The following is a 21,594-nucleotide window of genomic DNA, read 5'->3' on the forward strand; positions in this document are numbered from 1 at the left end:
GTGCACTTCTTAGACCTTAAATACATCTTGGAACTAGACAATGGGTTGCAGCATCAATGAAGAATTCAGCTTTATGCTTACTGAATTTTAGCAGTTTGTATTTTCCTAATAAGTTTTCATTTATCACTTCCTGTCATGCACAGATTTCTGTGAGTAACAACACCCAACACAACAGCCAACACAATTCAAATCTGTAAAAAAAAAAAAAAAGTGTTTCCACTAGTGAGAATGGCATGCCTCTGTGTTATGCAACCACATGTCGTGACTAAGACTGATTGACAGGAGTATTTTGTCTTTTTTACTATTTCAAAAACACATATGTTTTTGTCAGTTCAATGAAAGCTCTCCTTGAGTGTTTACACTGTTGTCCTCAGTGCCCACATGGGCTTTGTTCAGTCTGAGATAACAAATTTGTTTTTGTTTCTTCACATGGCAAAATTGCGAGAGATAAAGGCAGAACGTTAGCAACAGTCTGGCAGCTCCAGGCAAAAGGGGGATGTAGGTGTGGGATAAGTCTGTTTCTGGAGGGAAGTGTTTTCTAGACTGATAGCTCTTCTCTCCCAAGAGGAAAATGAAGGGCAGAATGAATCTAATCATGCTGGCACTTCATTAGGATGCCCTCGATGTGTTATCAGAACCCAGGAGGGCTGTGAGGGACGGGGTGAAGGGAAGTCCCTGCAGCGAGACAAAAAGCAGGGACAAAGACGTCTGACCAGAGCTGGAGTTTGGGAGAGAGGAGGCCTTGTGAATTGTCTCCCATGTCTGTTCTACGTGACAGATGCAGAGGCCCAGCCACTGACAACATGCAAGGATGGCGGGGTGTGGGGGTGGCGAGGAGGGCAAACATGTTGAATAAACATATTCAGTCCTCTGCTACTCCCTGATTCCCCCTCCAAATGAAAACCTCAGTTGATATACAATATGGATTCATCTGATAGCTCAGTTTATACACTGTGTTTATACACCAGGATAAATGTACCCTCTCTGGCCAAGAGATCATGATGTTTCTATCTCCAAACAAACATCCTCAGACCCTGCTACATGTTCCCCAGACCTCTAGAATGTGTTGATAATGTCGTGTGATAGCTGAGACAGCGAGACAGTCCAAAATGAAATGAGGGCAGTGATGAACTCTGGAAAAAGGACAGCTTAACTCTTACCAGTCCAGTACCTTGCAAAAACAAAAAATCAAGGAGCTGTGTTTGTACAGGCTGTGGAGTAGCTCAGCTTTCAACGTTTCATGAGTTCACCTCTCTGCTATTCATTTAGGGACTGTCCTAGCACATAAATACTCCACCACAATTACAACGGAAAAACAGGCACTTTGAGATGATGATTTGCCCGTGAAATCGATGGGGTTTTTTGTTTAAGCCACTCTCAACCCTCCCTCGTTTCCCAATATCTCCATGGTAACAAACCACCACTTCAGCTTCATCTACACGCCACTTTTCCACGCACACTGCATGAGGTAAATCGCCTCCTTTTCCCTCTCAGCATCTGCTTTCTTTCTCACTCTTCCTCCTTCCTTGTTCCCCATTTGCTTCAATCATTTTCCACTTTCTTCAGTTAGTCTTTTCAAAAGAGCACTGGACACTCCTCTTAATCCTTTTTTTAAAAAAATCTCAAATTTCCATTCAGCATCTTCTTGACTTATTTTTTTCTTTACTCTTTTTGCCCAATTCCAGAACCACAAAATTTTAACTTTATGTGTAATGAATAGCTGCAGGTCATTAGAGAAATATCTAAAGAGAAAGGCAATCATTTTTTAAACCTTATTATCAAGTTCTTGTGTTATTTTAGAGCTTTAAATCCAGACAATTACAACTATTATATTTATGTTATAACCTGATCTGACTTTAAAAACTGTCTTTTTCAATGATTTTTCTTTTGAATCTTTCCTGCAGAAATAACTTTGTGCAGAGCTTGTCTTGGCCAAGTCCCACTACAGCATTGGAGCCCTTCCCCCAGCTCTTTAGCAAAAACATTCACCATACTTCTATGTGTATGTGTGTTAGCATGATGAATAAAGAGCGGAAGCAACAGGGCATAGGGTGACTTCACACTTAAACAGCTTGTTTACAAGTCATTTACAGAGCTGCAGGAGGGAGAGGCTCTGAGAAGTCTCAAAAAGAAAGACCTCCTTTTAGGAATACACCAGCAGAGTAAAACAAGGCTGCACAAAACTTCCACTGACTCTACCTTTTGAAATGTGGTTTCATCAAGGACACAACGAGAACAGTATTAATATGCTTGTGGTAAAAAAGAAAAAGGGAAAGGAAGGGAAAGCCATGCATAAAAAATGGTGCAGTGGCAGCGATGACAGGAATGGTGACAGGGGAAGAGCACTCACTGAAACTGACTGAGGTTTAAAGCCAGAGAAGAAGCCTGATTATTTTCTCATCTCTCCCATACACCACCATGACTGTTCATTAAAGGTGTCAGTGTCAAAACATTGTGACAAAACTAAAGTTTAAACTCTTATTGCACATAGGCTCTTGGTATGAATAAAATGCTTTGTGGTTGCATATAGAGAGAATTAGAAAGTTTAAAGTAAGAATTCCTTTCAGACACAGAAACAAAAGCATCAGAGGATTCTATTGTGTGCTGAAGGTTACATTTTAGGGATGCAGTTGAATTTAAATGTATAATTTGAAAATCCTACATGCACTGTAGCAGCTTTTACCTTAAATCATGGCCATGATATGATCACCTCCACATGAGGGTATAATCTATCCTGCAGCACAATACGTAAGACATCTCAACTGTTTAATCAAACATTCTGTTTGCTTTGGAGACCAAACATTCAATGGATGCTGCTGAGGAGACTTTTCAGATGTTGTCAAAATCAACTTTAAACATCACTCAATGGCTCCCTCCTGGGTTGGAAACAGCATTTATTTTTAATCAAAGCTATTGTTATACCAGTGGTGATGAAACTGCCTGTGTCCTGTATTCATGGTGGTGGCCAATCTGTCAGGAGACTCCGATTGTCAAGACATTAGACCAGCAGGCTCATGATTGAACGTGGGACAGTTTGCATTAATGATGCACCGAGAACATGTCAATGAAAATGTGACTTGCATAATTCTCTCACTTCCCTTAATCATCAAGTACCCTTCAATAAAACCTGCTAAGTTACCAGCAGTAGAAGACTGCGGTTGCATTGGAAAGCTGTGAATGAGATTCAGGGAAGGAAACAAAACAATCAAGCAGCCTTTATTGACTTTTCCTGGATTAATAAATGGAGTCCTGGAGTTAAAAAAGACAAACTACCCAGTCCAAGGCAGATCTTTGAATGAGCCAGTGTTATTCCAGCACGCTGTGACTTCAAATACAAAAGGCAAATTGCTACATTAATCACCATATCCGCTGTCTGAGCTAATCAGGGCCTGTAAGCAATAAGTTGTTGATAGTGAAAATTGGCAGCAGGTGACTCTCTAGTTCTCTCCAGGCATCAAACCAAAGATCTGCACAGGTTTGCAAACCAAGACCATTCACATCTGCAGACCCCCAGAGTTCTGTTCAATGTGATTATACTGTTTGTGTGCATCACTGCCCACCACATGAGAGCAAGTCTGTACTCAAGCCACTTTATGACACAACTATGACCCAAAAACATAAACCTTTGAAAGTATGACTGTTACCACGGCAGCACTGAGAGAATGCACAAAAGAAGAGGAGATAATACAGTATTCTGTGCCACATGACAGAAATTCAAGTGGGATTTGAGGCTTTTGTAGTTACATTAGGGATCTGATGAAATGATGCATCATTTCCAGGTACTCTCCATGAAGACACAGCCAGGTTTCACCGGAGACGGCTTCTGAAACCAGATGTCTGGATGCCCTCAGCCCTGGCAATGATGCATTGCTGAAAGTTGTTGAAAGCATCATAACTTGTTTCTCCATTATTCCAGCTACTGCACTGACCAGCTCCTTGTCTGCATCGATTTGAGTGGTGAGTTGACGTTGCCGAGGCGGCTGCAGACAATACGCACTTTTACTTTTTCTGGGCACTTAACCATGAAGTATTTTTCATACATCCTCCGAGGGTGATCATTCTGGCCTGAAAGCCTGAAAGAGAACCTCTGTACAGTGTACACAGGCCACTCACAGTAAAAACACAAAAATGTGAGGTCAGTACTTTTCATTTTACATTCCAAGGTGCTGCAATTCAATATTGTTCTCCCCTGATTGGATCAGATTAGCTCCCTTGCTACTACCTCCTAGCACTCAGCGGAAGTCAGTGTTAAGCCAAGCAGTTGTCTCCTTATTAAACCTAATCTACAGAGTGGATGCATTACCTTAGAACAGATAAGGCATAACAGATGTCCTCCCATATAACACAAGGGGCGTTTCCTGTATATGTGGCGAAGGCTTCAAGATATGCAACCAACAGTGTGAGGGTGGACCACCATGGAGCATCAGTACACACAGACTGGGAGTCTGGTTGGAGCACGCCTGGGTGCCTCTCTGTCTGAAGCCAAGACAGACAACGTTGGCTAACCGCAATGTAAAAGTGGAGCGTCTCTCCCCACAAACCTCCTTCTCAGAGTGGTTTGTCATTCTCTTCCTCTTGCTATCTTGGCTTAAAAGGCTTGAAAAATTATCTGACTCACCAGAATCAAGCCAGGTACTCATCTGGCTTAAATACCAGCACCGGCACCAGTAAATGTTTGGTATTTCACTTGATAAATGACTACCATTAATCAATTATTCAAATTGCTGTTGATAACTGTTCTTTCTGTCTGCTAATGCATTATTCAACTTATAATTTTAGCACTGTTAGGGCTGGGAATGGTTTGAATACAATATCTGAATTTTGTTAGCTTACAACACCTTACTTATATATCATTTTCTACAAACCCTTTTTCGTGTCAGAAAAGAAGACAAAGTTAAATGTTAACTGTTGACTAAACATAAGTAGATGTACAAGAACTTTGGCTGAATAAAATATAGTCTAAAAAAATGGCAAAATTATGGTTTAAATCACAAACTGATAAAAGAGGGGGAATACAAATCTGAACAAGTACTAGCTACCACTACAAGTTTTCTGTACATGACGGTTTCCATACTCGGTGCCTGGACACAATGTAGTTGCTACCACAAAAGTACTAAGTTTTGATACCCAGCCCTAAGCACTGATGTGGGGCACACATGAGCTCAGTGCTTTGATAGCATTACTAGAGTTAACAAGCATCTGCAACACATCATGCTGTAACTGTGTCAATGTAGGTCTCACATTTTCCTAACCACACAGAGAGATAGCCTTGGCTTTGGAATCTTTACCTCTGGCCTTGTTTGTATTTTTGCTGAAACACTTTTTCAGTGTGTTTCCTGAAACACCTATCTCTCGCTGACAGCCAATGTATTGGCTAATCGTTTTGCCCACAGCCACCTTCACAGCCCTAATCAGACCTGTAGCTATAAATCAAAACTGATCTAATTGAGAGCAGAAATAGGATGATCTGACCACACGCCCTGTAACTGAATGCTCCACTTTTTCCATGTGCTTGGTTGGACTCAGTAACATTCTTCTCAATCGTTATTTCAACTGGCAGTCAGTGCAGCAACGAGGCTGGAGCGAAAGGGGACTGAGGTTGCTGGCAGACGAAAGCGATGCATTCTTTGTAACAGTCGAGTTCTGGATATGGAGACAATTTGCTCAGAGGTTAAGATATTTTAGGGCTGTGTATATATAGTGCATGCTTTTCTAAGAAGAGGCAGTTTTGTCATGAATGTAAAATACAACATGCTGGCAACAGAGTATCTACCATTACAATACCTACACTTTATTGTCGCACCAAGAATGATTTGTTGCTGTTTGTTTGGGATATAGTTTCCTGGTTACTGATTTTTGTTACCTGGCAAGCCGTCACTCAGCGTCTGTTTTCCAGTCTGGTGGCTTCTGATGGACAGCAGGGGACTGGATGGATGATTTAGCACAGATTTGCTTTGGAACAGAATGAATATCACGAGCAGATGATGCTTCCTGATGCACAGCTTGTTTAGCAATGCCAACTGCCTTGCACATGTGCAAGGGGACCACGGGCTGTGAGAACAGAAGGCCTGGCAGACCTCGTCACAGCGAGCCTCTCAGTCTACCCCCCCCCTCATTCATTCAGTTGTCTCAAAGGAGGAGTGAGGCAAAGTGAATAATTGTCTCTATTTACAAAGGTCAAGCAAAAGTACTCCTCTTCAGCCTGAATGCAACACTGTGTCAACGTGACCGTGAAAGCACACACACCTGCGGTCTGACTTCACTCTGTTTGTAATTTACACTAATTTCTTTCTTGCATCATCAAATCAGATAAGCCTAGGCCTGGTCTGACTGGGACCCACAAGGCAGTGTGTTCACGTCGCTCTGGAGAGGACTGAGTGTCCCCAGGCGAGCAGATGTTCTGCTCTCACCTGCTCTGATCCACATGTCACCACTCCGGAGGGAAACCGGGGGAAGTAAGGAGGTGTAACTGGATCACAGAGGGGACACAGCAGTGTGGGAAAAGGAAGTGGGAAGAGATAAGAGGTCTGAAGAATAAGGAGAAAGAGTAAAGGGAAAGAGACAAACAGAGACATAAGAGACAGGAAGAGTGAAGGAGATCCCACCCCTCAGAGTCATAGAATAGACGTTAGAGGAGGAATCAACAGCTGGATCCAGCTGCTTAGTCGGAGCTTTGTCACAGCTGCCAGAGGCCGACTGTCCCTCTAGAGACTCTCAACTGTTTTCTTTCTCTCTCTCTCTTCTTTCACTACGCTCACACCCTTTCATAGATACTTGGAAGCAGTGCTGAGAGGTCTGCCTCACCTGCAGCAGACAGTCTGGCAGACAGACTGTACTAATGAAATTTCTTGTCCCACGAGAGAGCTATATAAGCCCATCTTCCTTCCTTGCCAGATGTGGGCAGGAAACCCCTCCAGCAGACTTTTATCTCTCACAACTTTTGCTTCACAGTCAACACTCAGCGCGGCAGCATCACAGCCTGCACTGACCCTTTACAGTCACCCTGAGGTCTTGTAAACACCGCTCGCCTTACCACTCAGCGCCCACATATCAGACAGCTACCAACAATAAATTCTGAGTGCAGCACTGGCTGGTGCTTGCACCTGTATGACACAACAAGAACTTATAAAAGCTTGAGCAGGTGATAGTTCAAAAATATCTCAGTATTTTGGACAATGAATAAAAGAAACCAAAGCAATCAGCTATCTGACATAAAAGAACTAGTGCTGAAGCGATATGTCTATCAATCAGTCAGTCGGTTGACAGTAAATTTGGATTATTGATGCATCTTTTAAATCATTTATCAACCAAAAATATAATTCACTGGTTCCAGCTTCTCAAATGCCAAGATCGTTCTCTGTTTTATATCATCTTAAATCTTTTTTTTTTTGACTGTTGGTTGGACAAAAAAGGCAACGTGACATTTGCATTTATGGGAGCAAATGCCAAGACACATTCTTTGTATGCTTGCATACTTGGCTAATAATCAGATTCTGATTCTGATTAAGCTCTGAGAAACTGTGACAGTCATATTTCTCTACTTTCTGATATCTTAAATACTCAACAATTAAATAATCATAAAAAATAATCATGAGATGAATCAGTGATAAAATTAATTAGTTGCAGCCCTAAAATAAACACTGTATTTACAATTTTAGTTAACTAATGTAATGTTCTTCTCATTTTGTTTCACAGTTTGGCCTTTGAACGTCCACATCTTTCACATCTTTGGTTTTCCACTATTTCCTCCCAGCTTCTGTATTCAACCATATAACATTAAAAATTTCACCACAACTTTCTTCCCTTCCTGTGCTGTTGGAAAGAGAGGCAGTGGATTCGCTGATGGAAGTCTGAGCACAATAAAATGCACTCAGCTGTCTCCAGCACAGCAACTTTGACCTGAACACCCACACTCTATCCAGATGTACATCAGTGTTTATGTTCGCTTCAGTGCCCCTGCTAGGCCCAGGAGTAAGTGTTCAAGGAAGTATTACATTTGCGAACACATTAAGTAGCACATCCAGTTTCCTGCAATTTTACCATTCCCTGAAAGTACTGTTATACCACAGAGCCACAGTGAAGCTTGGTAGTTAGCAGGGGGAAAAAGAAACAGAGGAGACCAAAAGCAGAGTCAGCTAGCCTCAAGCTAAACCAATCTCACGGGAAGACAGGCCAGTCTGGTATTAAAACAGACAAGTGAACATTTCGTTTGTCACAAACCCTCCACAGAAAATGTCTGGTGAGAATTGATTACATGGTTTGTGTACAAAAATACCAGTCCAACAGTGGCAATTTCACCCATCTCCATAGTTAGTCTCACTTATTTTCAAACATCTGGAGTCTAATTTGGATACTATGGAGGAGCTTAAGCTGAAAAGAGAGCTGTAAAAGCGTAGTCCATTACAGAGAGGAAAAAGTATAAATGTACAGAGAATGATTGAGCAATCAGGTGTTCTTTTCAGTCACCCATTCATTGCATTTTGCATGGTTGTTTTGCAGATCCTTAGTTTGGCTGGAAGTCAAAATGAGTAGTTTAATGCACTACACTAAGCACTGCTGGGAAAATGTGGTCGACATTTAAGAGTAGCGACCGAAACATTGAAGAGAAATGTTTTGTAGATGAGCAGATAGCTACAAAACATAAATGTTAAAATGTCAAAAATGGAGCATTTTGATTAAATAAAAAAGATGACAGCGAACTAGTTTCTGCTTCAAATAACACATGCCACTTGCGCTTTTCAATTTTATTAATTTATTGTCAGAGAGTAACGGAGATTGTGATAAGAAAGATGTACTCAAGTGATGGAGACTTTCCAAAGTTCATTAAGTAACCTAGAACAAAAGTAACACCTCAAATTAAACAGCTAACACCAGGTTATCCTGACTGTACTGCAACAAGCATTATGAACCATTCTGGATTAGGAAAGTTATTACTTCACACCACTGCAGTAGCCACTTTTTTTTTTCACACTAGCCAATACAGACTCAAAGACAGCATGGCACAAGGTACTGGAATCAGTGTTATTAGCCACCTGTGTGGCAGTTGCCAGTGGGTGGTCACTACAGTACAGAAAGACGGTTTGAAACTGTGTGGGAAACACGAACATGAAAGAAACATATTCTTTCAATCATTCATACTTTCTCTGCAGGGCAATTATGAGCATTTCTCCCCCCATGGAATGGTTGCTTTTATGTTGGCAGGAATGGAGAAGTGATTCAGAGTACCATTTCACTGAGGAACCTCTTTCAACTAGGTCTGCCTTTTAAGATTTCACTGAAATATTGGATGTGTTTTAATAGCAGTGTATGTTACAACTGTAGAGAAACAGACTAAAAACTAGCAACATCATAGTTTGTAGCTCATAGGAAATCTTGGCCAAAGTATAACAATTCTACATAATATCAGCAATGTTTTGTCAAGGGAAGTAATGTGTTTTGTCAAAAAGTCCCAGTATATCACTAAAACAGGAAGCACTTTGGGCAGCAAAGGAACTGATAAATGCAAAAGTTTGAGTTACAGCTTTAAACAAGAAAAATGGCAAAATGTTTGCTCCTTCACTCACAGCAATCAGTGTTCGTCTCATGTTGCTAAGGGGGCTGCACCAATGACAAGTGGTCCATTCTGTCATGAACATAGGGGAGGTAGGTTTAAAAATTAGGTCTGGCCTATCCTCACACCCAGCTAATGAGAAATGAAGTGAGATCAGATAAGAATTTGGAGAGGGGCAGACCAACGGACAGACGAGGAAGCCCCCCTACTCATGTCACCTCCGCCACTCATGCCAGTGCTTGTCAGGGCTCATTTCCCCCTCAGCTGCCTGGAGACCCCCTCTCGCCTTTCTACTGGAGCCAGAACGACCTCCCGAAACAGACATAGGGACAATTTTTTAGCAGAAACACACTCCAACCCAGCAGAAAACTGCAACAATATGAGGTGTAAATTATTCCCCAATGCAAGATTCTGACATAACCAACTGGAATGCTTCATTATTTCATAAGTGAAATAACACAAAGAAGAATGAATGACAGATAAGTCTTAAAGGCCATGACAACCAGGCTTTGCGTTACTGAATAATGAAATAGAAAGGCTGGCTGATGTGGCTCATTATCTCTCTTTATATCTTGTTTTACTCTTCTTCCTCTATGTCAAGTAACAAAAGCCTTCATGCTTAATGACCAAATCAAATGACCTTGTAGTAATGATTTTTTTTCATCTTGTTCCCTTTCCTTTTGCTCTAAGAACATTTCATACATTTGTAATAAAAAGTACAGTGTACCACCTCTCAAGTGGATCCATGCTTGAAATCCACAGTGCAAATCATTGATATGAAATGGTGCAAGAGAGCATCATAAATGGCTCAAATAGATGTATGCAAAAAAGTATAGAAAGCTTTTTTTTTGGTACTGTGGTTCTTTTATAGCATGAGATCATTGGTGTAACAGTTATATTTAACTTCTACACCATCCAGAGGACTTGTAAAACTGGACACAGTATGAAAACTAATAATGGAGAATAGAATTAGAAATGGCTCATGAAACACATTCCACAATGCAGCTTGTGGTTTTTAAAATGTTGTTTTTCATGTCGTTTTTGATTTCCCCTCTCAAGGATGACCTATTTTCTTTGCTGTAGATTTTGCATATTGAATTACAAGACTGATTGCTGTTAATAGGCTTAAGTTTTTATTTTTAGTCATCTTTTTCCCCCACATATCTAATTATAAAATCATCCATAAACCAATTGATGTATTGAGGAAAGTGACAAAATATCACAGGCACAGCACTGTGTAGCCAGACTATATCAACATAATCATGAACTGCTGTGCTGGTGACCTGTGGAGGAAAAAAAAAATCAAGCCACTTCAAACATTTGAATTAATGATCACAATACCCATATTGTAATGTTTTTTTGGACAGCATTGTATATGGAAAAAGGACATTTCATATTCAGAGAAAAAAGGCAGCCATCAGATGTCTTGCTGAGATGTTTGGATGTAGTGCTGGCACCCTGAGTAAGAGCAGTCTGTTCTCACATGGCCCGCCAAACACATGTCTGCAGCATCCAGGCAGGCCCAAGAGAAGCCAGAGAGTAGCGGCTTTGAAGAACTACTTCATACTTGGACCCTGTGAGGCCACTGATCAAGCATGTCATGAGAACTTTGAGTGCAGGTAGTACTGCTTTTGGAGGCAATGCAGAGGAAAGACACAACTCTGACCATCTCTAATTTAAGAGAAAAATAAATATGAGTTTTCAGATATTTTCATAGAACATGAACTTCAACCCACATTGGAAAGAGTGATCGTAGAGTTTTACAGTTCTCCAAAACATACATTTTAAAATTATTCTTTGGTTCACTTTCCAAATTTCTGTACATCCCCTTCTCTCCTTATCCTTGTGATCACTGTGATTTATAATTAGGGGACCTCCCACAAGAAGCCCTCGTAGCTTCTATTTCTGCATTCAAGCCAGGAGTCGTGGTAAGGCCCGCGTCTCCCTGCACCCCTCCCTCTCTCAAGGCCGTACCCTGGGCCAAGATCCCGTCTGTTAGGCACTCTGTCTGGACTGCACTCTGTATCCAAGTCCTTGATCCATGCAATACTACTGCACACACTTGTGAAATAGAATTTGTATAAACCTCAATACTACAAAAGCTTGCTGACTTGAGAAATGACTTGGATGATTTAAACAACTCATGACGTCTTTTTCAAAGTGCTGTCTCTCTAATAAGATAGCCAAAAACAACTTGAGAAAACAATGTGTTTTAATGAAACAGCACTGCAGTCACCGCGGGTGCTGTAATTTGTCTGAACTTTAATTCATCTTGTCGTCTATAGCCATTTTTTCTCACGCTCAACTAGCCTAATTAAGGTCCCTTTTGAGAGTTAAGTGACATCTACTTCTTTGGATAAAGCCCTGAATTTGTCTCTGCCTGTGAATATGTGAAAAACCCCTTTGTGCCTGGGCTGACAGAGGACTTTACACTGCCTGAGTTACCCTGGAAACCTTTTAAGAGGTGAAGGGGAGGACAGCCAAAATTTAAACTGCATTACCATTAAAAAATAACTCTCCATAGAGGAGTAAAAGGAATCAGCAAGGTTTGACAAATTTCTTTTCTATTTGTCAAATAAATTTCCATTTGTTATGCTTTTCACAATTGCCCCCAAGAAGAGTTCAGACTCTTGCATGAGCTCAGCATTAGTGTGTTAGTGTGTTTATAAAATTAATCAATTCACAGATTTTAACGAAATACATCTGTAACAAAATATCCTACCTCAAGAATGCAAGTTCCTGCAGCTGTGTTTTCCTTGATGGACACATTGTAGAAGTTCCTCTCAAAAACAGGCTCATTGTCATTTATATCCTGTAGTACGATTTTGACGACTGCAGTGGAAGACAGAGGTGGTTTCCCTCCATCTGTGGCCAACACAGTTATACTGGGATTGGGGTTCTTTTCATAATCCAGCTGGGAGAGAGTAGTGATAATCCCCGTAACAGAGTCTATGCTGAACCAGTTGGAGAAAGCACCTTTGTCTTGCAGGATGCTGTAGTTAATGTCTCCATTGGGCCCCTGGTCTTTGTCTCTAGCTGTTACTTGTAACACAAAGCTCCCTGGAAACACCACTTCAGGGATGACCTGCCTGTATACTGGTTGATCAAACAGAGGAGGGTTGTCATTTACATCAGTCACCTGGATGACGAAGGAGGACTCGGCCCTGAGAGGAGGCGTGCCTGAGTCTGTCGCCATCACCCTCAACTCATATGTGTCTCTCTCCTCCCGATCCAGAATCTGGTCCACACAGATCAGATAGATGATATTATCTTTCGTCGTCAGACCAAACTTCCCATCTCCTCCCTCGAGTGACACATTAACATTGGCGTATTCTCCATAGTCTGGGTCTGTGACTGAGATCCTGGCTACATACTGGCCTGGCTGTGCGCCCTCTGAGATTCGAGGAGACCCATCCTCACTGAGGAAGATGATAGTCATTGTAGGCTGGTTGTCATTGTAGTCTCGGACATGGATGGTGACAAAGGCATTGGTCACCTCTGGGTGGGTTGCGTTGTCTTGTGCTTGGACCACCAGCTCGTGAACTCTCCTCATCTCAAAGTCCAGTGGCTTATTGAGGGTGATCATGCCACTGCGGGAGTCGATGACAAAGTAACGATCCGGGTCACTCTGTCTCCTGTTGATCTCGTACAGCACCATCCCATTGTCTCCTTCATCAGCGTCTGTGGCAAACACCTGCAGGATGTTGCTACCTGGTTGGAGGTTCTCAGATATTATGGCATGATAGCGGCTCTGGTTGAAAGAAGGAGCGTTGTCATTAATGTCTTGTACAGCAATATCTAATATCATCTGATCAGTCCTTTTAGGGGAACCACCATCAAAGGCCTCCAAAGATAAAGTGTAGGTGGATCTTTTTTCTCTGTCCAGAATGGCATTGACCACCAAGTCCAGATAGAGAACCTCATTGCTTCCCCTTCTGGTCTCCAGGGTGAATGCCTGGCCAACGTTTCCATCCTTGATAAGGTAACCCTGTGTCGTAAACTGGCCTTTATCAGCATCAACAGCCGGCTCAAGAGGAAACCTGGTGCCAATGGCTGTCTGCTCGGGAATTTTAAAAGTAGCCCGTTTTCTCGGGAACGTCGGGGCATGGTCATTTATGTCATTCACCTTGATGGACACCTCTACCGTCACACCTGTCATGGTGACTGCAATGAAGTTGTATCTATCCCTCAATTCTCTGTCCAGAACTTTTGCAGTTTTAATAATGCCCGTGCTCTCATCTATGTCCAAATCACTGCCCACACCCGTGCCTTCATGGTCTGAGATGAAGTACAGAGAGGCTGTGACGCCAGGAGGAAGTCCTGCACTGATGTCACCTACAATTGTGCCTGCTGGTTGTTCCTCATCAAGCTGTAGGTCAAGGGTCCCCAGGACCACAGGTGAATGGACTGTTACAAGCTCCAAGGCCACATACACCATCAGCACTATCCTTCTGCTCCACCAACCCTCACGGTGCAAAGGGTTCATTACAGACTTCCCAAAACCCTTGGCAGCTGTCTTCATTTTGGCTCCTTCTTTTAAACCTGGAGACACACAAAGAGGAAAAGCTGAGCAATATAAAAACCTGACAACAGCAAAAACTAAGAATAGGTGTATTATTTCTGCGTCAAAATACAGAGTAAGTTAGTTTAAGAAAAATAAGTAAATGCCATAAAGACTTTCCCATGTGTTTTATGGGCTCTGTTCCCAACCACAGCACATACAATAGGCCCTGCACATAACATTTTCCTACACTTCTTACTTCACCTAATAAGTCAACACCTTGTTACATACCAGAAAGCCGTTCTTTGCTAAAGAAACAGCAAAAACACAGGCTGCAGCATACCACCTCAGACTGGGAGCCTTTGGCTGTAGTTATCCAACTCTAATTAAAAAGGTGCAGGTCTCACAGGCTACCTGGTGTGTTCACCATACCAGTATCCTCTTAAGTAGGTCTGTGAGGTGAGGTCCTGGATTTAATATTTATGTGTACTTCCACATCTAGCTCTCAAGGAGTGAACAGTTTTGAAACACTCTTCTAAAAAAACCCATTTAAAATATTTAACTCTCCCCAAGCAAACATCTATCTTTCAATACATTTGAGAATTAAGAGTTTGAGTGTTAAATCAAAGGGATATAACATACATATATTGATGTGTAAAAGAAGCAAGAGTGTTAAAATTCTGTGCATAAACAATACTCTGGCAATGGACCCACACCACTGCAGAGGATCTGTAATTGAAACTGAGAGACACAGTGGAGCAATGTGGAAATTGTTCAACAAGACTGTGACCATCTGCAAAATAATCCAAAACCACTAAGTGTCTGGCACGCAGGAAATTATTGTGTCTTTTTCATTAAATAAAGAGAGTGGCTTCCAGTTGTCTGTGGTTCTGTATAACTTCATGTAGTTCACAATTACTTTAACTTGTTTGCATAGTAAAATTAGCTTTAACATTGAGGGGGAAATATATATATATTTAAAGTTTGGACACACTTTCTCATTCAAGTGAATGGAGAGGTGTGTCCAAACTTTTGACTGGTACTGTATACATAGAAGCACATTGCAATGTATTAAATTTTGAGGAACTGAGTTTCAGATGAGAGCTCTTAAAGGCTCCCCCCAGTGGTTTAATTGATACCTGCAAAGAAACATTCACAAAACATCTGTGTATCTGTGTATGTGCACTAAATACCTCCCATGTGTCCCTGAACAAGTGTGGTAATCTGTCTCAGCCATGGTGGTGACAGTGTGTTTGAGTGTCAGAGTAGTACAGCAGAGTTGAAGGGCTCCATGCAGTCTACCTCTCTCCCTTTTTCTGGCTCTACAGCATTGTAATTGAGGTCTGCTGGAATCTGGCCATAAGCACACAGGATTCCAGGGCTAATTTCAGTCTGCTGTGATTCGGAGCCTGCAACACTGAAGATGCTAACTTAAACGTCATAATCTGGTTTGAATTCAACTTTGTACGAATAGTGAGAAACCTTGGAGAATTACTTGTTTGGAAATGTGTATGACATGAAAATCAATGTTCTTTACATATTTACTGTGTTACCAGCTCAAGATTATTTAAAGTTCAACCTGAAAAATTAACTCTGGATCAATTTGCTGCATTTACTCCTAATTCACTTCACTTGCAGAGAGACCATAATAATTGCAAATGACAGGACCATAAAGGCAAGCACTATAAATTTGCCATTACATGCCAAACTTTGGATTGCTCTGTGAGTGCTGTTCTTGGCAAAAACATAAGCACATCCATGACATCTTGAAAATTGTGACAGAACTTGAACTTTAAATTCTCAGTATTGATTTACTTTACTGCAACACTGGCAATGCACTTTTACAAAGCTTTGTCCAAAGCACAAAGGATAACTTTTCAAGGCCAGAATCTTCCAAATGCCACAACTGAAATAATGCACTCTCTGGTTGAGCTACAGCTGAGGACCTCTGCAGAGCGGAGCAGCCTAATGGATATAGCAGACACAGTCGGGTAGGCTAATTGCACAATACCAGGTTAAGAAGGGTGTTAGGTTTACAAATGTATAACAAACACCGTCAATCCCCAACCCAGATTTCCATAACTGTTAGAGTTAGTCAGAGTACAAAAGGTAACAACCTATTTGAACCACAGGAAAAGCAATCTGGAAAAAAACAGTTCAGAATAGCTGCTGATGGTTGAAAGCTGTTATATTTAGTAAGCCAATCCCATTGTGGCTTGAATTCAGATGTTTTCCTTGTATCATTATCCTCCCATTGGTAGTTAAACCTTGGTGAAGAGTTGTGTTACGATGATGTAACTGCTCGAAGGTTAACCCCCCATGTACCTTCAGCAAAGACACTAAAATATCTTAATTGCAATTTGCAATATCTTCATTGAGTTTTTTTTTAACTTGCACGTGTGTGTAACACATCATTATCGCACCTCATTGTTAGCAGTAACTATAGCACTGACCCAGTTTCTTTTGAATCCTCTAAACCAAGTCAACCAAGCAAATCCAAGGTTTCTAGGATTTACATGTAGAATGAAACCTCTGTTTGAATACAGTGGATATCATTCTGGGCACTTTGCAAGCATAACTGGAATCAGCATTAAAATCCTTGGCAGCAGTGAATACTAGGAACATCAGGGCAGCCTTTCTACCTCTCCACTTTTTCTAGATCATGTTTGTCAGATAGTCATTATTCATGATAGCTGGAAATACATTTGCTTATGTCATTTTTCTGTGAAGTACTATTTGTCTTTCTTGCACTACTATCAAGACACGCGGGACTTTGGTTTGGCAAAGCCTACAATAGACAATACATCTGAACAAACACTTCTGCCACCTTCCATGAGCCAATACCTACATTACATAGAAGAGTGCCAAACCTCTTGAGGAATGTAAATATGACTTTTAACAATGCAGAGCAAAATATACCATTAAATATCATGGCCAAGCAATATAACTTCATCTGATATATACACAGACAGATAGACAGATAGACAGACAGACAGACAGACAGATAGATAGATAGATAGATAGATAGATAGATAGATAGATAGATAGATAGATAGATAGATAGACAGACAGATAGATAGATAGATAGATAGATAGATAGATAGATAGATAGATAGATAGATAGATAGACAGACAGATAGAGACACAGCACAAATACTGGTTAAAATCTATCCCAATTCATCAACAACATGATCTCAAATCCAAACATGCAGTACTGCAGCTGCACCACTTTAATTAAAACAACTAAGCCATTTTCACCACCAACAGGCCAAGAGAGACAACTATAGTGACAGACTACGTAAAATGAGCTTCTAATTCCATGTCATGATTCCAGTTAACTCAAAGAAAACTTCTGTGGTTTCAAGAACATGCCAGGCTGCCTGAGGCTCAATGGAGCCATAATGGAAACCACAGACAGAAGTGCAGATTGACTGGGCATGAGGATGACAGGCTCAGCACAGAGCAAACTAAAAAGCTCTGAATGTTTGCCAGACTGTTGCGACTCACAAGTGCTGCGTTTCTGTGCCCTGCATTAGTCTTTGAAACTTCAGTCCCTGGGCATGTAAAAAGGCCAGGAAAAGTAATCACAAGCCTCAGATACACATGCACTTCCTGGCCATATCAGACACGGTATTGAGAAAACACACCGGCTCCTTTTTCACGGTGAGCTAAAGGTTGCGGAGATTCTGTGACAAGAAAGATCATCTCTTTCCCACAGCAAGAGCAGCATGGGTTAGTTCAGCTGTTTGTCTAAGATGTTCTGGATTAAAAAAACACACACCTTATGTCTTTGAAGATGACACCATCTGATATTGCGTTGGCGGTACTTGTGGTTGCATCATTAAAAACACATGCGCATCAAGTAACAGTGGCAGGGGTGCAGGGAATGTTTTGACAGCATTACTACAACCAAGGTCAGAGTTCATCGTATATGTGAATCATCACATACATGTTACTCAAGAGGACGGGACTGATTGAGGTTTGAAAGATTTCAGGGTGTTCACAAAAGTTTCCTGATTTCAGCACTGATGACATACATGGTTTGTTTTAAGTGACAGTGTCTGGTCACAAATGAGAAAACAAACTCCAGAGGCGACAGTCTTCTGGCACGACTGATCTCAAAGGCCACGGTTGATGTACACTTGACTTGATGACGACACTGTGAGGAGATGAGTGAAACCGCAGTGACTACAGCCAAGTAATTTTCTGAAACGTAAGGCAGAAAGAAACTTTCTGGGTGGCGTCGGTGTGGCCGTCCTGGGAGAAACATATGTTGTTTTTCATTCCTTTTTAGGAGTCTGGATCACCAGCTTCATCAACAGCATATGCAAGCTACAAAGACAAAACTAGTGGAATGATTACTTCATGCACTGCACTCAGGGTTTATGACATAATCCTTGGATTGTTATAAAAGCTGTGGATGTCCAAATTTTGGTTTTATCCATCAGTGCTGCTCTTTTGTTTGTTTTCTGTGTAAGTTATACATTTTAACTCAACCCAGAGTCTGAAAAATGGTGCATAATTGAATGATGCTCTAGATTAGAAATGTCTCAACAGAGAAACTGATTGCAATTATCGCACTGGATGGATGGATGGATGGATGGATAGATGCATGGATGGATGGATGCATGGATGATGGATGGATGGATGGATGCATGGATGCATGGATGATGGATGGATGGATGCATGGATGATGGATGGATGGATGGATGGATGGATGCATGGATGATGATGGATGGATGGATGCATGGATGATGGATGGATGGATGGATGGATGGATGATGAACGAATGGATGGATGAATAAAAAAATAATAATCAATACATGTTTTTTTTTTTTTAGAAATTTGGAAATTGGTGGTTTGTATACTTCACATCATTATAATAAGTATTAAGCATTCAGTCATTGACTGGCAAACAATGTTACAGAGCATCCTGTAACTTAGGTTGAACAAAAATGTGCGAACTTAAGAGATGAAACCAAAGCAGGACTCCGCCGTTCTTTTCAAACTGATGACTGGTGGTGAGAGAAAAAAGAAAGGAGGAGTCTGAACTCCTTGTTGTGTCTAAAGTCAAAAAAAAGGGCTGCATAATTGCGTCGCTGCACCATGGCAACCATCACTCTCACAACTAAAGTGTGCGGTGATGGAACCCAGTCGAGACTTAATTAATTTATTAATTGAGGGAAAGGAACACCTATTCACGGTCAATGAACACAAGTCTGCCAACACAATAACTGTGTCGACATGTGGGTAATCATTTGGTATGTGCTCTACTGGAGCAATAGGCACAAAGGCGCAGCGGCGGCAGCAGCACACGGCGGACAATACAATAACTCAATAGGTTGACCAATTTAAGAGGAATGTCTCAGAGGGGCTTGCGAAAGTGCGACATGACATACAGTTAAAATATTTGGCTGCTCTTCAAAAGTGTACAGACAAGCTGCGGTATTTCTTACGAGAAAGCACTACAGAGTCGTAATCCACAAATGCAAGAATATTTCATGATAATACTTAGATAACAGCCTATCCTTTATGAGCAGTTTGTGCAGGTAAAACATAAAACCACCAAAGATGTAGACGCACTATATGGCCATAAATATTGCAGAAATATGGCCTGCTCTGAGGGTATTTATGAGGGCAGTTTCTCTGAATTGACTTTGTGGGTAGATTTGAGTGTCTTTTAAAGGTAAATAGGTGAAGTTGCAACATTGAATCCAATGGAACTGTATGTTCCTTACCGCAGAAGTCTGAGCTGGAAACTGGGTCTACAAAAAAGTAGCCAACGTCTTAGGTCAGTTTTACATGCATCCTTCCACCAGAAAGTATGTAGCCTACTGCAGGCAGAAGATCGGCCCCGTAAGTTGAAAAAAGTGTGTAAAACATTGAAGAAGTGGAGGAGAAAGTGCCGTAATGGATAAACTGTAATGATGGATGGCGCATCAGGTTACCTGTGGAGGGAGATATGGGAGATATGGTGTGATGGATACTCACATTCATCTGTTCCTCTCCTGTGTTTTAGAGAAGCCGAGGCTCAAGATATCCAAATTCTTCTCAGTATTCCCTTATGGAGTCAACAGTGAAAGTTACATCCATCTTAGGACTTTTTAAAAGAAATGTGTATCCTTTAAGAGTGATTCTGGAGATTCCCCGGGTATGCACCGTTTGTTTCTTTGCAAATTCCCCCTTTGTTTCTCTCCAAATTCTTGCCAGACAAAAAGATGAAAAGTAAAATTGCAAACTTGTGGGCTTGTGAGAACTTCCTTGCCGTGCTCTTCCAGTGGAGGTTATCAACTTATCGGTATCCACTGTCCGTCTGTCTGGTCGCATACACACTGCAGCAGCACGCTGACTGAAAGCAAACAGTGTGGGGCCGAGCGGTGAACGTCCCTCTCCAAAATCTAATTTATTCAACACGTGACGGAGCGCAACCTCCTGCTCCACTCTTCTTCAGTGCTGCTGCTGCTGCTGCTGATGCTGCTGCTGCTGTGGCTGCCGCTAGGAGCCACATCGACTGAGAGAGAGGAGGGCCAGGTTATTGCTGAACTTTGGTGCCACCATCCTATGCAAAAGGGAAGTGTAAATGAGGAACATTACTCCAAGCGATCCATATTGCTTATTACAGAGTTGTTCCTCATGTTTGAGTAATCTGAGAATGCATGGAAGGTTGAAAAGTCTGGAAATAAGTGTGGAGATGTTGCAATATACGTTTGGCAACACATTTCTTTTCTGGTTTTAAACGTAGTGGAGTGGATATTTGAAATGTTAAGCATCGCAGATTTTTACAGTATGTACTTTTATGTTTATGAAATATTCCCAAATGGATCTTTTGTGATCTTGAACGTTTGGGGGTTTGAGTGCTTTCTGAAGTATAGTTTTACAGAAAATGAAAAGTGATTATCTAATGCTTATCTGAGGATTATATTAAAAGACAAGATCTCTGCTCCCAGTGGCTTGCATCATGCATCATAGTGCACTTCAAACTATCTTTTACTGTTAAAAAATATAAATTTATGACAATCCGTTTCTACTTTCTTGCACTTAGATGCCATAGAGGTTCACCTTATATCCACCTACGTGCAATTCTTTGACAAAACAACCTCAACACATCAACAAGCAGGCCTAGCTATCACACAGACAGAGTTTTTCCTTTAGATGTTGAAAGTCAAGAAATCCCCTTGGGTTATTTTTCATCCAAGTCTGAAGAAAGAGAGAAGTCTCCTAACTTTTCTTCACATCTTGTGAGTCTTTAAAGGAGTATCTCTAGTAAATTCCCAAGAGAAGCTCCACTTATGTCTTTAATAGTGCTGGAGCCATAACCCTGCTTCACTTTCTTGTCAATCACCAAAAGATCTGAAAGTTATTAAACCCTTGTCACTTTGCATCTAGAGCTTATAAACAAGAGGACATCAGAGAGGCCGTGCTGTGTCCACAATCGCATTTATTGTTGAGAAACAGCTGACATAAGAGGTTGAATGCATGCAACGGATCATCTTGCTTTCATTTCCCTGTTATTTGTAGATTTATTGATTTTGCTGTTATCAAC

At 41.3% G+C, this 21,594-nt stretch overlaps 1 protein-coding gene across 1 annotated transcript in view; it reads right to left on the reverse strand.

Moving 5' to 3' along the window:
- LOC137186341 (protocadherin-16-like) overlaps positions 1-20,751 on the reverse strand; it is an 83,890-nt gene extending 63,139 nt beyond the window's left edge. The window contains exons 1-2 of the mRNA XM_067595204.1: positions 20,043-20,751; positions 12,273-14,092 (exon numbers count right to left, since the gene is read on the reverse strand). Of these exons, the coding sequence (XP_067451305.1) occupies positions 12,273-14,072 (1,800 nt within the window). The 5' untranslated portion in view covers positions 14,073-14,092; positions 20,043-20,751. The remainder of the gene's footprint in view (positions 1-12,272; positions 14,093-20,042) is intronic.
- Positions 20,752-21,594: the final 843 nt, after the last annotated feature.

The sequence above is a fragment of the Thunnus thynnus genome, chromosome 7 (genome assembly GCF_963924715.1).
Source record: "Thunnus thynnus chromosome 7, fThuThy2.1, whole genome shotgun sequence".
NCBI lineage: Eukaryota > Metazoa > Chordata > Actinopteri > Scombriformes > Scombridae > Thunnus > Thunnus thynnus.